The sequence below is a fragment of the Nelumbo lutea genome, chromosome 4, assembly GCF_056320005.1.
Source record: "Nelumbo lutea isolate HS-2025 chromosome 4, American lotus-T2T, whole genome shotgun sequence".
Lineage (NCBI taxonomy): Eukaryota > Viridiplantae > Streptophyta > Magnoliopsida > Proteales > Nelumbonaceae > Nelumbo > Nelumbo lutea.
Window position 1 is genome coordinate 7134425 of NC_142687.1, and position 14416 is coordinate 7148840.

Genomic DNA, 14416 nt, shown 5'->3' on the forward strand with positions numbered 1-14416 from the left:
GCTACCGATTGTTAGGTAATTTGGACTGATGAAATCAGAAATTCAGAATAAAGTGAAGCAGCTTATGGTTTTGCGAGGTGGGCCCCTCTTGGGCAGTCTATAAGCCATGTCCAGTGAAAACCCCGGAAGGTCCAAAATAACTGTCTTAAAGCAAAAAAACATGGATTTTCACTGTGGCTTCTTGAAAGCAGCTCTACCAAAGTTGAGCCCTCCCAAAGGGCCGTAGCCCCAAGGACTAGAGTTGCATTGCTAGAACTAGCAAATTCTTTCTCAAGTAGGTGGGAGGTGGGAGCTTGGTGCTACTGCTACCAACGAATTCTTTGTTCTAGCATTGTCCCAAGTCCCAAGTTCCACTCAGAGAGTCAGTCAATTCACTAGTGTCTTCTGTGTCTCTGGATGTATACCAACAATGCTTGCACTCACTCTGCAAGCATAAAATCCAGCCGTACATTGGGAAATTCAGTGTACAGAGCTTGGGACAATGCTAGAACAAAGCTAGATTGGAGATCTTCCTAATGTGTGGCTGGATGCTATGTGTACAGAGCTTTTACTTGCAATAAATTCAGTCATAAAATACATCAAACCTATAAACATTCAACTAAGGTTCAAAGTATCGATACATATCGTGTCGATGATTTACTTATATGCCCCTCCAAGGGTTGTATCGGGTCAGCCACTGGTTCAGAGGGTAGTTGGGCCTTAAATCGATTCCTCTGAACTGGTTTCAAAAAAATAAAATAAAACTAAAAAAAAATTGTACTGACACCGATAGGCATATCTGCCCGTGTCGATATTTGGAACCTTGCATTCAACTCCTGTAGGCTTCATGTTTTATCATTGGCATGGAGCATTATCATTGGTTCTGCAGCCTTTTACATGGCTAAAGTTTTCAGTTAATCCGGATTCCAATAAACTAACGACAGTGGATCCATTTTTATTTTTGGAATGATGTGCCCGTGGGGCCTACAGTGAACACTGGTGTTCATTCGTGATAGTTGGCCCAGCTCAATGTGTACAATTTTGTCTCCAACTCATCATGTAAAGGGTTTAAAAATGGAAGTAAATCAAGTTACCAGGGTAGAGAAATTTTGCTAAACTGTAATTCTTTGGCTTTTGGTCATCTAACCAATTTTGTTGATTGATTTAGCTGTGAATTGATAGATGAAAAGGTTTTAAACACATTCAATGTACAGGCAATAGTTTTTAGTTGACTGAATCAATTAATTTGCCCATAATGAGAGTTGTGGAACATGATATATTGATAGGGGTGCCATTCAATGAGTTCGAATCTGCTCTTCACAAGAGTGCCTCACGCCAACCTCAGAACATTTCAGTCATGCATCTGAAACGTCTCCCTATAAATAGAAACTTACAAGCACGGGGCCAAAACAGGATGTGATGTCAGTGCGAGGCGCTCTTTATGAGGAGCATATCCAAACTCCTGTCCAACCAGCAATCTCTCATTTTCGGGGATTGTTGAGGAAGATGTTCTTTAGAATGCTATCATTTTTTAAGAACTGATGAGAAGATCCCTTCTGCCGTCTTTGGTTTTTGTCTTCTAGGCACCATTAGTAGATGTGTAAATTAGGCCAGGCTGCCCATGGCCCGGCACAAAATTGGACCAGCCCGGCCCAGCCGGCATGACAGCCCATAGGCCATGTCAGGCCCAGCACAATGGTCTATGCCGTACTAGGCCGGGGGCTCGTGGTCCACGGGCCGACATGGGGCCTATAGCGGACCGTGATCGGCCTGTTCGAAAACCAGCTTTTGGGGAGTTTTTTACATAAATACCCCCCAACAACTATAAACAGCTATATAGGGGGTATTTATGTATTTTGCTTATGGAGAAGAGAAAAAAAGACATAAATGCCCCCACCCAACAGCTATATAACAACTAGTTTATGAGGGCTTTTTGGGTAAAGTTATAAATAACTTTAAAATGACCAAAATAGCCCTATAAATAGCCCTATCCTCTACCAATCTCATCACACCAATTCAACAAATGTCTTAATCTCTTCTCTCTCTCATACCCATACATTCTCAATTCTCTACAATCGGAGTAACTCTGAAGTTTTGATTGGTTGATTATTTGATTCTCCAATTCTCAAGTCTCAACTTATTGAAGTTTCAACTTTCAACAAGAATAAGGCTTGCTCAACCAGTTCAAGTATCTCAATTTAGGATGCTTGGACGTTGAAAGGCTTTAACCGTTGAAATCAAGTTGGGATTCTGAACCGACAATTCGGGTAAGTCGAATTAAATTTTTTTTATCTTTTTAGAATTAAAAAATATGGTTGGCTCTTCTAAAAACCGATTCCCCAACATGTTCACTATTGACGATATTCAATCGCATCATGATAGTGTTAGCACTGATGCTATTGATATTGATGGAAGTGGAACTTTTACCACTAGTACAGATACTAGCGGAAAAAAGAAGGTCTATAAGTTGAGTAGCCCGGTTTGAAAAATTTTTAAAGTTCTGATTGGTTGATTGTTTGATTCTCCAATTCTCAAGTCTCAACTTTATTGAAGTTTCAACTTTCAACAAGAATAAGGCTTGCTCAACCAGTTCAAGTATCTCAATTTAGGATGCTTGGACGTTGAAAGGCTTTAACCGTTGAAATCAAGTTGGGATTCTGAACCAACAATCCGAGTAAGTTGAATTAAATTATTTTTTATCTTTTTAGAATTAAAAAATATGGTTGGCTCTTCTAAAAACCGATTCCCCAACATGTTCACTATTGACGATATTCAATCGCATCATGATAGTGTTAGCACTAATGCTATTGATATTGATGGAAGTGGAACTTTTACCATTGGTACTGATACTAGGGGGAAAAAGAAGGTCTCTAAGTTGAGTAGCCCGGTTTGGAAAATTTTTAAAGTATAGGATATTGAGGGGAAGGGAAAAAGAGCAATTTGCCAAAAATATAGAAAAGGTTTTAGTTATTGTAGCAAGGGTGGTACAGGTCATTTAAGTAGACATTTACTCACACATGAGAAAGAAGAAGAAGCGAGAGAAACAACACAAACACAAATTGGGAGGAGAGTAGTTTTGGTACATTTAAATATTCACAAGAAAAAACGAGACAAGAATTAACCAAGTATATTGTACATATAGAACAACCATTTGTATTAGCTGGAGATCCTAAGCTTAAAAAATTGTTGTGTAATTCTGTAAACCTACAATATAAAAAAGTTTTTAGGAATACTATTAGATCGGATGCTTTAAAATTTTCTTATTCATATAAATAAAATTTAATTTCTTTGTTATCAAATCTTAATTCTAAAGTTGCAATTACTTCTAATGTTTGGACATCTAAATTTAACACAAGTTATATTTGTGTTACTGGCCATTTTATTGATAAAAATTGGATTTTAAATAAAAAAATTTAAGTTTTACTAGGATTTAATGGCAACATATTGGCCTAGTTATTGCTGCAAGTATTTTAAATACTTTGCATGCTTATAGAATATAAAATAAATTATTTTTATTAGTTTTGATAATGCCAACAATAATGATTCTGCAATAAATATTTTAAAATCTCAATTAAAACCATGTTTAAATGGTAATTATTTCATATCAAATGTGCATGTCACATCTTAAATTTATGTATTTAAGATGCCTTTAATATTATTTCTACTTATATTTCTAAAATTAGAAATTGTATTATATATATTAAAAGCTCAGGGGCAAGAAAACAAGAATTTAAATATTTATGTCAAAATTATGGTTTAAAATATAAATATTTTATATTAGATGTAAAACATAGGTGGAATTCTACCTATGCTATGTTAGAAAGTTGTATTTCTCATAAACAAATTTTTACTGATTTTTATAATGCAAAAATGCCTAATGATATTATATTTGAGGAAGATTGGGAAATGGTAGTCTGAATAAGAGATTTTCTAAAACATTTTTATGATGCAACTAATGAATTATCAGGTATTTATTATCCAACTAGTTGTAATTTACCTTATCAATTAATGGTAATTAGTGATTGTTTTGCAAAATATAGAAATAATCCACAATTTCAATGTATCATTGAAATAATGGAAAATAAATTTTAAAAATATTGGGAGAACATTTCTCCCCTTTATTGTTTAGCTACAATATTAGACCCTAGGATTAGGAAAGATGGTTTAGATATTTTACTTGAATCATATTGTGAAAATATGAAAATGTATAGTTTATATGAATATGAAGTTGTAGGAAATATTCCTACAACTTGTACAACATTTCTACTTCTGGTTTTGAGCCCAGTGGTAGAAGAGAAAAACTTTTTTATTTAATAAATAGAAGGTAGAAATTTGCTACTTCAAAAACAAGTTCATTTACTGAACTTAATTTTTATTTACAAGCAAATTTTTCTAATTTTGGTGAGGGAACAAATAATTTTGATATTTTAGCCTGATTGAGTGAACATTCGAAAAATTATACAGTTCTTGTCGCCATGACAAGTGATCTACTAACCCCTCTGGTGTCTATAGTTCCATCGGAGTCTTGTTTTAGTGTAGATACCAGGGTGTTGGATGACAAGAGAAGCTGCATGAACGATGAAAGTATAGAGATGTGCATATGCTTTAAAGATTGGTTAGATGTAGAAGATAGATTACAAGACAAAGTAGGGCATGATACTACACCGAATATTTCACCTGAAACAAATGATGAAAGTCATGATTCATGAAATTAACTAGTTGTATAATTTTTTTTATTTTTTCAAAGTGTTGTAATTTTTTTAATTTTATTTAATTTATTTGGTACTTTTTTATTTTTTAACAATGTAATTTTGTGTTTTCAATTTGTAACTATATTGTATTTTTTTATATTTTATTAATTTATTTCATTCATCAAAGTATCCAATGATCCAATCATTGTATTTGTAATTTGTATAATTCAAATTTAAATAAAATAAAATTCCTATTTTTCTTCCAATTTGTTATTCCATCATTCTTATTTCAATTTGGTTAAGTATTTTTTTTTCATTTATGTGTTAGATAACTTAGATTTCTCATATCTTAGTTTTTCAAATAGTTCCCAAAGTTTAAAGAAAAGTTAAATATTTTAGTTTTACACTTTTACTTAGAAAACAAATCAAAATTTTCAAAAAAAAAAAAGTCAAAAAAATCAGTCTAGCCCAGCACGGCATGCAGCCAGGTCTGGCCCAAGCCCGCGGTGCAGCACCGGGCACGGCCCACTTTACACCTCTAACCATTAGTGGAATCCCTAGTTGATGTGATAGAAAAAAAAAAGGTGGACGGCATCCAAACAATTATTACTAAGACCCTATTTAATTCATGGTAATAAGGGTCTGGAATCGGTCCAACTATTTGGTTGGGAAAAAGTGGAGTCTCATTCCCAATGTGGAATGGCATTCCCCCATTTAAAGGAATGGTCATTCCTTCCCCCTCCCTTGGGAATGAAATCCCATTCCAGCTTATTCCAATTTTTATTCTCATTTCTGTTTGAACCAAACTGATTATGGGAGTAGACCATTCCAATTTTGAAGGATTTTGACTACAAACCAAACAAGTCCTAAGTCTTTCGAGATGTTGTAAGATGGAAAGAGAAAGGGAAAGTTGAAGGAAAAAAAAGGTTGTGAAGAAGGTTGGAATGTTTGAAACTCCATTTATGATTTCTCTAACTTGATGGGTTGGGTTTTAGATATCAACAGGTTAATGGGTTTAGAACAATTTAGGAGGTGTTCTACAACGTGAATGATTTTGTTTTCATTTGTCTCTGGAATTGCCATATCATTAAAAAAGAAAATAAAAACATGTTCTTGAACTCTATATTTTGTTTTCAAGTTGGTTTTAGTTTCAATTTTGAAAACAAAAAATCAGGGGCAGAGATTAAATTGAAGTTCATCACGATTAAAGATCAACTTGCTGATGTTTCCACCAAGCCTCTAGCTTCTAAAAATTTCTGCATTTTAGATCTCTAATAAAAATTATAAATTAAGAGGGGTTATTGAAAAGTAAGAACGATAATTTTATAAGTTTCTTTTATATTTTACCTTGTATTAATTGGGTTACATTGAGGGTTGGGAGCCCAAAGATAATATAATGTAAAAGTAAAATTCCTTTATATATCTTTATAAAACATTTTGTAGCAAACCTCGATAAGCTAAGCTAATAACAAAGTAAAACTTACCCAACGAACTCATAGAAAGTAAAAAATGACAAACGGAAACTCTTATCTTGTGAAAAGAAAATAAAAAGTGAGTGGCGGGGAGGACAGCGGTTTTGATTGGTGAAGAGTTCCAGTGAATTTCAACAGGATGTTAAATAAACTTGTCAACGTTTGAGATGAACGGAAATTAAGACCTACAGCATGGAAATAGTTGCTACCACTAGATGTTGGAGCAGACCAGGCATTACCGCCGGATTTCACATTCCGCCGGGAAGTTCCATTTTGTCCGGTTAGCCTTCTTTCCTCCTTAATTTAGCACAATTTCTTCGATATCGTTTTATCGGTTTCAAGACTTGTTGGGATTTTTTTTTTTTTTTGTGCATCAACATTATTTTCTACTTCTCTGATTTAATCTTGTTCACTAACATGCTGCTTCTCTAACACTTCATAGCTACCACTCTTGAATTCCCTATTTCGATTTCTTTGCTTTCTTCTCTGAATTCCTCAATAGCTTCTCGTTTTATATCATGTTTGTGTTTCTCTCTTATGTTGATTGTACAAAACAAAACTGACAACAGTATTTTCTACTTCTCTGATTTAATCTTGTTCACTAACATGCTGCTTCTCTAACACTTCATAACTACCACTCTTGAATTCCCTATTTCGATTTCTTTGCTTTCGTCTCCGAATTCCTCAATAGCTTCTCGTTTTATATCATGTATGTGTTTCTCTCTTATGTTGATTGTACAAAACAAAACTGACCACGTTTGATTAGGTACAAAGATCACTGGCATCTTTCCGGCGAGGAAGATTGCGCCTTCCAACCTATACACAGTATGTATAGTTCTCATCTCCCACCCTACTTATTATGATTATTATGGATTTGCTCTTTATTTGGTTATTTTCTTTGTCAGATGCAATAAAGCGTCAATGCGCATTAGTTTGATTCGTATTGTTGAATTATAGGGATTTGGAGATAATATCAAAGCTTTTGCAAATAACAACTCTGTTAAGAAATTGAGAAGGAATCGAGGAACGGGCAGTGGCGCAACTCTGCAGACTAAGAAGAAACCTTCGGATGAGGATAATGGCTCGGCAGGTGTGTCACAAGATGATTTTATTCGCGATAGGGGATCTTCTGGAGATACTTTGCCTCCAAAGGTTACAAAATCCAGCACTTCCCGAAGCGTTGTACTTCGGGCTTGCGCCATCACTTCTGGGTTAATACTTGCGTTGGGCGTAGCAATTCGACAGGTTCGTCCCATTCCCACGTCTTCAATCTTCATTGCTTGGTCATCCCGTTGGCTTAATGCATAATTAGCAGTTCGTCAACTGTTTTTGTGGCTAATCTCTTTCTCTATCTTATTCATCTAACATCTCCATTTCTAGGTTGCATAGGTCAATAGCGTTTAGTTCTCCATGCTTTGCCAACAATATACTTACTGATATATAAAAGCCCCTCGAGCTAGGATAAGAAATGCTTAAGCACTAATAGTTATATGATCTTTGATTTCCATTTCATGTTTTCTTGCTGGTATTTTGTTGCCCTGTAGGAACACAATTTAAAAAAGAAATGTATGGTATACCTATCATGATTGTTATTAGGTATATTTGTAGTTCACTTTACAACTTGAGTTCATCTTAAATTTTTCTTTCCTGACTGTAACCTGCAGGTATCTCATATAGCATCTCTGGAAGGATGGCCAATCCTTGACTGCTCTACAGAAGTGTCATGTATATTCCATGCTATTCTTTTTGCTACTTAATTAATGAATGAACCTTTTATTCTTCCTACCTTGAATCTTCCATAATGTAGCACAAACCTGTGGTGGATGGGGCAAACTCTATTATATTGTGGATTGGCAGAAAATATGATAGATGTTAAGTAGTGCATTTAGGTAAGTTATTTGTCCTAAAGATCATCTTGATGAAATGCTTCCACCTTATCTAGTGAAGCATGGTGCTCCATCACCCCACCATGATCTGAGCATCAGTGATATGAATTATCATCATCAATTATTCAAATATTTTAACATGAACTGTAGAATGGTTTTATTTCATATTCATGTGCATTTATTGACTGTTTGTTTGATCTATGAGATTGATCCATTTTATTTCATAATATACCAGTTGATTTTGAGATGTGGCACCTTGAGTTGATTGCTGGACTAGTGGTATTGATATCATCATGTCGGTACCTACTGCTGAAGACATGGGCAGATTTTGCTGAGTCCAGTGAGGCGGCTAATCAGCAAGTATGTTCTAATCTTCAACCTGTCCACATTTACAAAGAATTCAATATTCTTTATTAGGGAGTTTCTAGAGAAGAAAATAATAAAAGAATTCAAAAGGAAAAAAAAAAAAAATGCTACCTTCTGAATATTTGGTTCATGTGGATTCTTTCACTTTGGAGAAGCTCAAGACAGCACCACTAGAGCCTTTGTTGCATGAAGGTGAAGCAGTAAACTTACAGAAAAAATAATTTTTGGTCGACAAAGAAAAATTACTTTAGAGGAGTTATTATAAATTCTGTAGTTATATTATTATAATTTTAGTTAAATCTATCCAAATTAGTAGAGTTAACCTATTTTCAGTTTCTTGTTAAAGCCTGGAGTACAGAGAGCTTGTTATCAATTTTTTTTCCCTTTAAGTTGCTTTTTGTAACTTCTTATCAAACTTGATTTTGTAAAGAATTTAATAAATTTAGTTGCATGCTCCTCTTTGTCTTGATACCTTTTGTGCTTTTGAATTGTTGATTTATTTTAGTAAATAATGTAATCACCAAGTTAGTAAACTCAACTTTTATTCTTTTATTGTGCATAGTAGATACTTAAGGGCTGCCTATTTATAAAAAAAAAGATACATCTCATTTTTCCTTGAATAGTCTCTTGTTCATAGACTGTACCTTAAAGTCTATCATTTTCAATAAAACAGATGCGGCTTCCCTCTTTGTTTTATTGATATAAAAAGCTTATCATTTTCAGAAACATACATCCATGTTACACCTGCATATAATTTTTTCAGGACGGGGAATGGTGTATAAATGTGCATTATGGATAGAAAAGAATTGAAGGAGCTGGTTGCATAAAAAAAGTGCCATTGTCACCTGGAGGCATCTTTCTGCTGCTCATTGATAACAAAATAAATTCATTTATTTAACCACTGTTTAATGGGCATGGAGGTCTATGTCCTATGTCAATATCAGCCTTGATAAGATCAATGTTGGTAAGATCCCTGATGCATCTCAGACCTACTGGATGTGTGCTTTTCATTAACAACAATTGACACAGCGATTTCTGTTCTGATTTGGGGTAGTTTTGATGAAACTTTTCTAGTATTATTGATTATATAGGTGGCAATGTCAAGTTACTACAAGCTTCCAGTTTTGTATTTCAGGTGCTCAGTGGACTGCAACCTCTGGATTACATGGTTGTGGCATTTCTGCCTGGGGTCAGTGAGGTATGCCTCTGTTAAGTGATACTTTATTTGACATTCTACCTTCCATGTTATCTTAATTCAGTATGTTTATTTCCTTAGGAGCTCCTTTTTCGTGGTGCACTGCTTCCTCTTTTTGGATTCAGTTTGAAGAGTGCTTTGGCGGTTGCTGTCATTTTTGGTCTTTTACACCTGAATGGTGGCAGAAGATATCCATTTGCCATGTGGTAATCATTCTATGCCCTTCTTTAATGCCCCCACCCCCACTCCCAAAAAAAGAATAGAAGAATAAAGAGAAAAGGAAAGGAAAGGAATTTAAAGACACTGAATAACTGGCACATTTCACATTTTCTTAAGGGGTGATTTTTGCTCATAATTCTAACAAGTATTGGTGGATATGGTTGGCATGGCACTATACAATCATAACTGGTCCAGATACAGGGGTTGTTTGCATCTATTTTATAGATTCCAATTTGAGGAATGTTGAGTGTCAACGGAGTTGCTTTTTTGAATCATATGATCTTATCCTATTTATGTAGGTTCTTTTTTCCAACAACAAATTCTATACAGGGGAACCCTCCTCTGGCTGTGCAGTTTGTAAATATGTTACATTTTATGATTTTGAGCTTAAACTTTTTCTATTTTCATACCATTTGCCTCTAGCTCTCTTGAGAAGTGACTTGGTCTAAAGCCATAGCTTTACCTTGTGACTCTTTTCAGGGCAACATTTGTAGGGTTTGCTTATGGTTACTCAGCGATTGTATCTTCAAGCATCATAGTGCCAATGGCATCCCATGCATTGAACAATCTTATAGGAGGGATTTTGTGGCGCTACACATCCACGTCAGAAGAGATGGACTGATATGGTATACCTGATTGCTATCGACTGTATATAGCCTAACCAATCAAAAGTATGGTTTTTTATCAATCCAATCACAAAATCAAAGTATGATTACAGACTCATTAATTGTATTCTGATTTCTGACAATGTATTGGGTAATATAGTGAGACCGGTTATGCTTCGTGGATATACTCATACAGATCCCAACATGTACTCAGGTAAGGTTCTTCACAAAAATATACGTGGCCTCTGAATGCAATATTTATGTATTTATCTTAGCATAGTAGATCCTTTCTCTCCATCCATCAAGATCAGAAGCATATATGACAGGTGGGCTCGCCGTGATAGTAAGTACGAAGGCAACAGTGGCAAAGCCTGGTGCAAGCTGCAAATGCAGACATAAAATCAGAAATGGCGTTGACTGGTACTAATTCATTTAACTTTTCAATATATTTTATGCCATTGAAGAGTCCGGCTTGAGCCTGCTATTTTCAGCATTCTTCCATCATGCCCTAATTAACAACTAGGTTGACCGCAAGCCCCAACGGTCAATACATTTGGGAAATTAACAAACGAAATCCGAGGTGGAGTGGACTATAAAAAGGCCAAAAGAAAAAAAAAAAATGATCAAGGAAAATCATAGGCAATGGTAACTTTTAACTGCTCCTCTGGGTTATGCTGGAGATGGGAAAAGAAATCTCAGGATTGTTTGCTTACCTACAATTAACTTCTCAATATCTACTTTTGGTAATTTCTCATAGTTGATCAGCATGAAGAGGAGCATTGGCAGTTGCATGACCCACGATGGGAGACATGGCAATCAGCAGAACAAGCACACAGATCATTGGTGGTCTCATGGTAACAGGGGAGTGGGAAGCCTCTGCTTAAGCAGCTAGGCTTAATTGTCTTTCCAGAGCCCTGCTTCCAGTTAGATTAATAATAGGGAAGTGAAAACTCATGTTTGACACCTCTTTAATGCAATCTTTGCATCCTACCTGCAACTGCAAGCTTTGGTTCTACGTTGGTCAACCTCAACACCTGAAAAAACCACTCTCTTTGTTATTGGGTGGTTTAGTCCCACTGTCCCACCCAATATTGATTTGGATTGGCTTCATCAGAAGAGCTGATCGAGTCATAAAAGTAACAAGTTTTAAAATTTGAGAGGCCCGTGGAGACATTCCTAACATCCCATTCTCCTACTCAATCTGGGTTTGCATTTGCCTCTCAGATAGTGCTTAGTGCCCTTTTTGCACAACCAAAAAGGATAGCTAGGATTGCACCATTAATAATTTTTGAATGGGACAAACAGAGTCAATCAGTGATAAGACAATGAAATCCATTTAATGTCTTTTTACTTATATAACCAAGACGTTCTTTTCCATTAATTAGTGTTACACAGGAGAACTAATTCACACCTGCAAGCCCAGGCTCCTCCTAGCAGCACTTCACACAGAGTGGTGGTTGTTGCTCAATGTCACAGTAACAGCAAGCTTCTTCACAGATGCTGCTGCATCCTAGCACATGAAGAAAGACAAAACTCAGCAATTTCTTTCTAATGCGTCACCGTCACGTACTGCAGGAAAAGAGCAGTAGATGATGTATATTCTTTTCTTATTTAAAAAATAAATAAATAAAAGGTGCTTATCTCTTTGCTCGGTCAAGGAACAATCAGGCAATAACTCGGCACCATCTGATTGAAAATCGAAAAATGGAGAAAGATTTCCAACAGCAGTGTCTAAAGGAGCATTCTAGTTATATTACCTGTTACAGTAATGTACGACGATGGTTCAAGGTCTCGTGGGTTGACGAGAAATGGAAGGCGAGATCCAGCCAGAACAACATCTGTTTGTGACTGAATAATAAAGATGACAAAAAACAAAGACAGAACTGCTGATAACGACTTAATCATGACTTAAGCACGTTAGCTAGTTAGATGAATTAGCTGCTCTGTAGTTTCACATCTCGTCCCTCCACCCATGCTTCTACTTGTATGGGATATCGCTTGTTTACTGTTAGGGTGTAGGAGTCGAGTAGTTGTTATAACTCAATTTGTATCACGAGAGTAGTTGCTATAAATTACTATTATCATTTTTATTATGTTTGCATTGAAGAAGAATATAATAATCGTGATTCGTCCATGGATAGTTCCACTTCCATATATAACTTCAGTTTTCTTTTTTTCTAATCATAATTCACGCATGTGGAACAATATAAAGCAAATCACAACGTTTTCATGGAGAGATTTATCCATAGATTTAGAGTTACAGACAATCTGTCCAAAGTCACACTTTCCGAACATGGGGAGTGGTTGATAATCGATTGTAGGCAATTATAACAAGGATGCTGGTACAGGGTTTAGACCTAACTCATTTGTTTACGGTGCAAATTTGATTTGCAATATTGGTGTAATTGCATGAGAGTGCAAATAGGCTTAGTGTAAATCCTAGTTTACCTTTACTTCATCAAATGATAGTGATCCCCACCTTATATTAGAGATAACTGAGGTAGGAGTAGAATTATTTGCTTGGGTGTGAGGTAGGAAGCAAGATAATGTGGCCCTGCTTTATATGAGAGAAAAATGAGGTAGGAGGAAGATGGCACAAATTTTGCATCAATCTTTTAGATGCAAAATTTGTATTGCAAATGAGACCAAAAAAAAAGCGTACAAATTTTATATCTAATAGGGGTGCAAATCACAGTTCCAAACAGACCCAAAACTAAACCATTTTACTGTGTTAATATAGACCCATTTTATCTCTTTTGGGGGCTTGATGGGTACGACCCTCTAGTCCCCACTGCCTTTGTTCAAGATCAAATCTAGGGCTGCAAAGTGCAAACAGATTTGGAATTCGAGTCACGTGAACCAAGAGTCATATTTGGTCCATTTAGATCAATTCAACTTGAATTGAATAAAAAAATCAGAATATATCGTACATATTAATATTATTAACAAATTAAGAGGAATGGATAATCACACTCACAAATCTGATCATAGATGCAAAAGCAATTATAAATACATCCAATTCAAAATATCTTCTTTGATGATTACCATTGTATGTACAATTATAACCCATCTCCCAAACTTTTCTGGGTTAAAAAAAATTCTAACAAAATCCCGCAGAGAGAGAGAGTTATAAGTTAATAACTACTTCATAAGGTTTCTATGTCTCAACTGGGACGGCTGAGCCCTTCGAAACGGATGTAATCATACATGACTCCTTGGAAAGTAGTGGAGCCTCTGGCTTGTCTCAGATAGATTGTGTTATCTCCTTGTAGAAGCCAATTACTTTCTACATTAACACTATAAAATGAGTAGAGTCCGTGAATTGCATGCCGAGCAATCGAATTATCCCTACCAATTCTGCCGGTGGTGAAGTGAGGACACACAACCATGTCGTTGAACCGAACCTTGAACAACACAAAAATGGCCAGACAACTCAATCTCAACACTCACAAATTCCGAAGCATAAACCAGAAATTAACAATGTTAATTAGCATAAATATGAAGCTCTCCTTACTTGCACTTCGGCAAAATTGGCTGATGCAATCGCCGGTCTCAACTTATAAATTCCTCCTGGAACCACATTTTCAAGTCTGAAGTGAATTGTCCATGTAGTTGGGAGATAGGTGCCGTTGTTATTCCTGCCATTAATGCAGATAATGAGTACCATTTTCTAGTTAATTCCTTTTGATTTGCTTATTAATAAGGAGGAAGCAGAAGAGTCCAACCAACCTTGTAAGGTGTGCGTAGAACCAATCTTTTCGGTAGTCACTAACACCTACAGTATAAGCTAGATCCTGGTAGGGATAAATAAGCCCATACTTCTCCCACAACCCATACTGCCTAAACCTACATATACATGCATTCAGAAAGAAGAATCAACAACTATAACAAACAAAGGTTAGAATTAACACTTTTTTTATTTTGGTGTTGTAATTAATGGAACTGGGAACTAAAAAAAAAACTGGGTTTCTTATCTTTTTGTTGCTGAAATGAAGTTATTTTG

At 35.6% G+C, this 14416-nt stretch overlaps 1 protein-coding gene across 7 annotated transcripts; it reads left to right on the forward strand.

Annotated features, from left to right (window-relative positions):
• The first annotated feature begins 6156 nt into the window (after positions 1 to 6156).
• LOC148853657 (CAAX amino terminal protease family protein) lies at positions 6157 to 12547 on the forward strand. Of its 7 annotated transcripts, none has more exons than XR_016094985.1 (11): positions 6157 to 6422; positions 6909 to 6967; positions 7100 to 7387; positions 7807 to 7867; positions 8264 to 8388; positions 9530 to 9592; positions 9671 to 9795; positions 10289 to 10479; positions 10574 to 10627; positions 10740 to 10833; positions 11799 to 12547. XR_016094985.1 is itself a non-coding variant. In XM_088941602.1 (8 exons), the coding sequence occupies exons 1-8, from the start codon at positions 6335 to 6337 to the stop codon at positions 10428 to 10430; spliced, it is 951 nt and encodes a 316-aa protein (XP_088797728.1). In that variant the 5' UTR covers positions 6157 to 6334; the 3' UTR covers positions 10431 to 10598. The 7 variants fall into 7 exon arrangements, 1 of the variants encoding a protein (XP_088797728.1); XR_016094986.1 differs by having other exon boundaries at positions 11809 to 12547; XR_016094989.1 differs by having other exon boundaries at positions 10289 to 10434; positions 11809 to 12070.
• Positions 12548 to 14416: the final 1869 nt, after the last annotated feature.

Coding starts and splice junctions, on each gene's coding strand:
- LOC148853657 (XM_088941602.1), top strand. CDS start 6,335: ATGGAAATAGTTGCTACCACTAGATGTTGGAGCAGACCAGGCATTACC. Junction 6,423..6,908: donor GGGAAGTTCCATTTTGTCCG/GTTAGCCTTCTT, acceptor ACGTTTGATTAG/GTACAAAGATCACTGGCATC. Junction 9,593..9,670: donor TTCTGCCTGGGGTCAGTGAG/GTATGCCTCTGT, acceptor TTATTTCCTTAG/GAGCTCCTTTTTCGTGGTGC.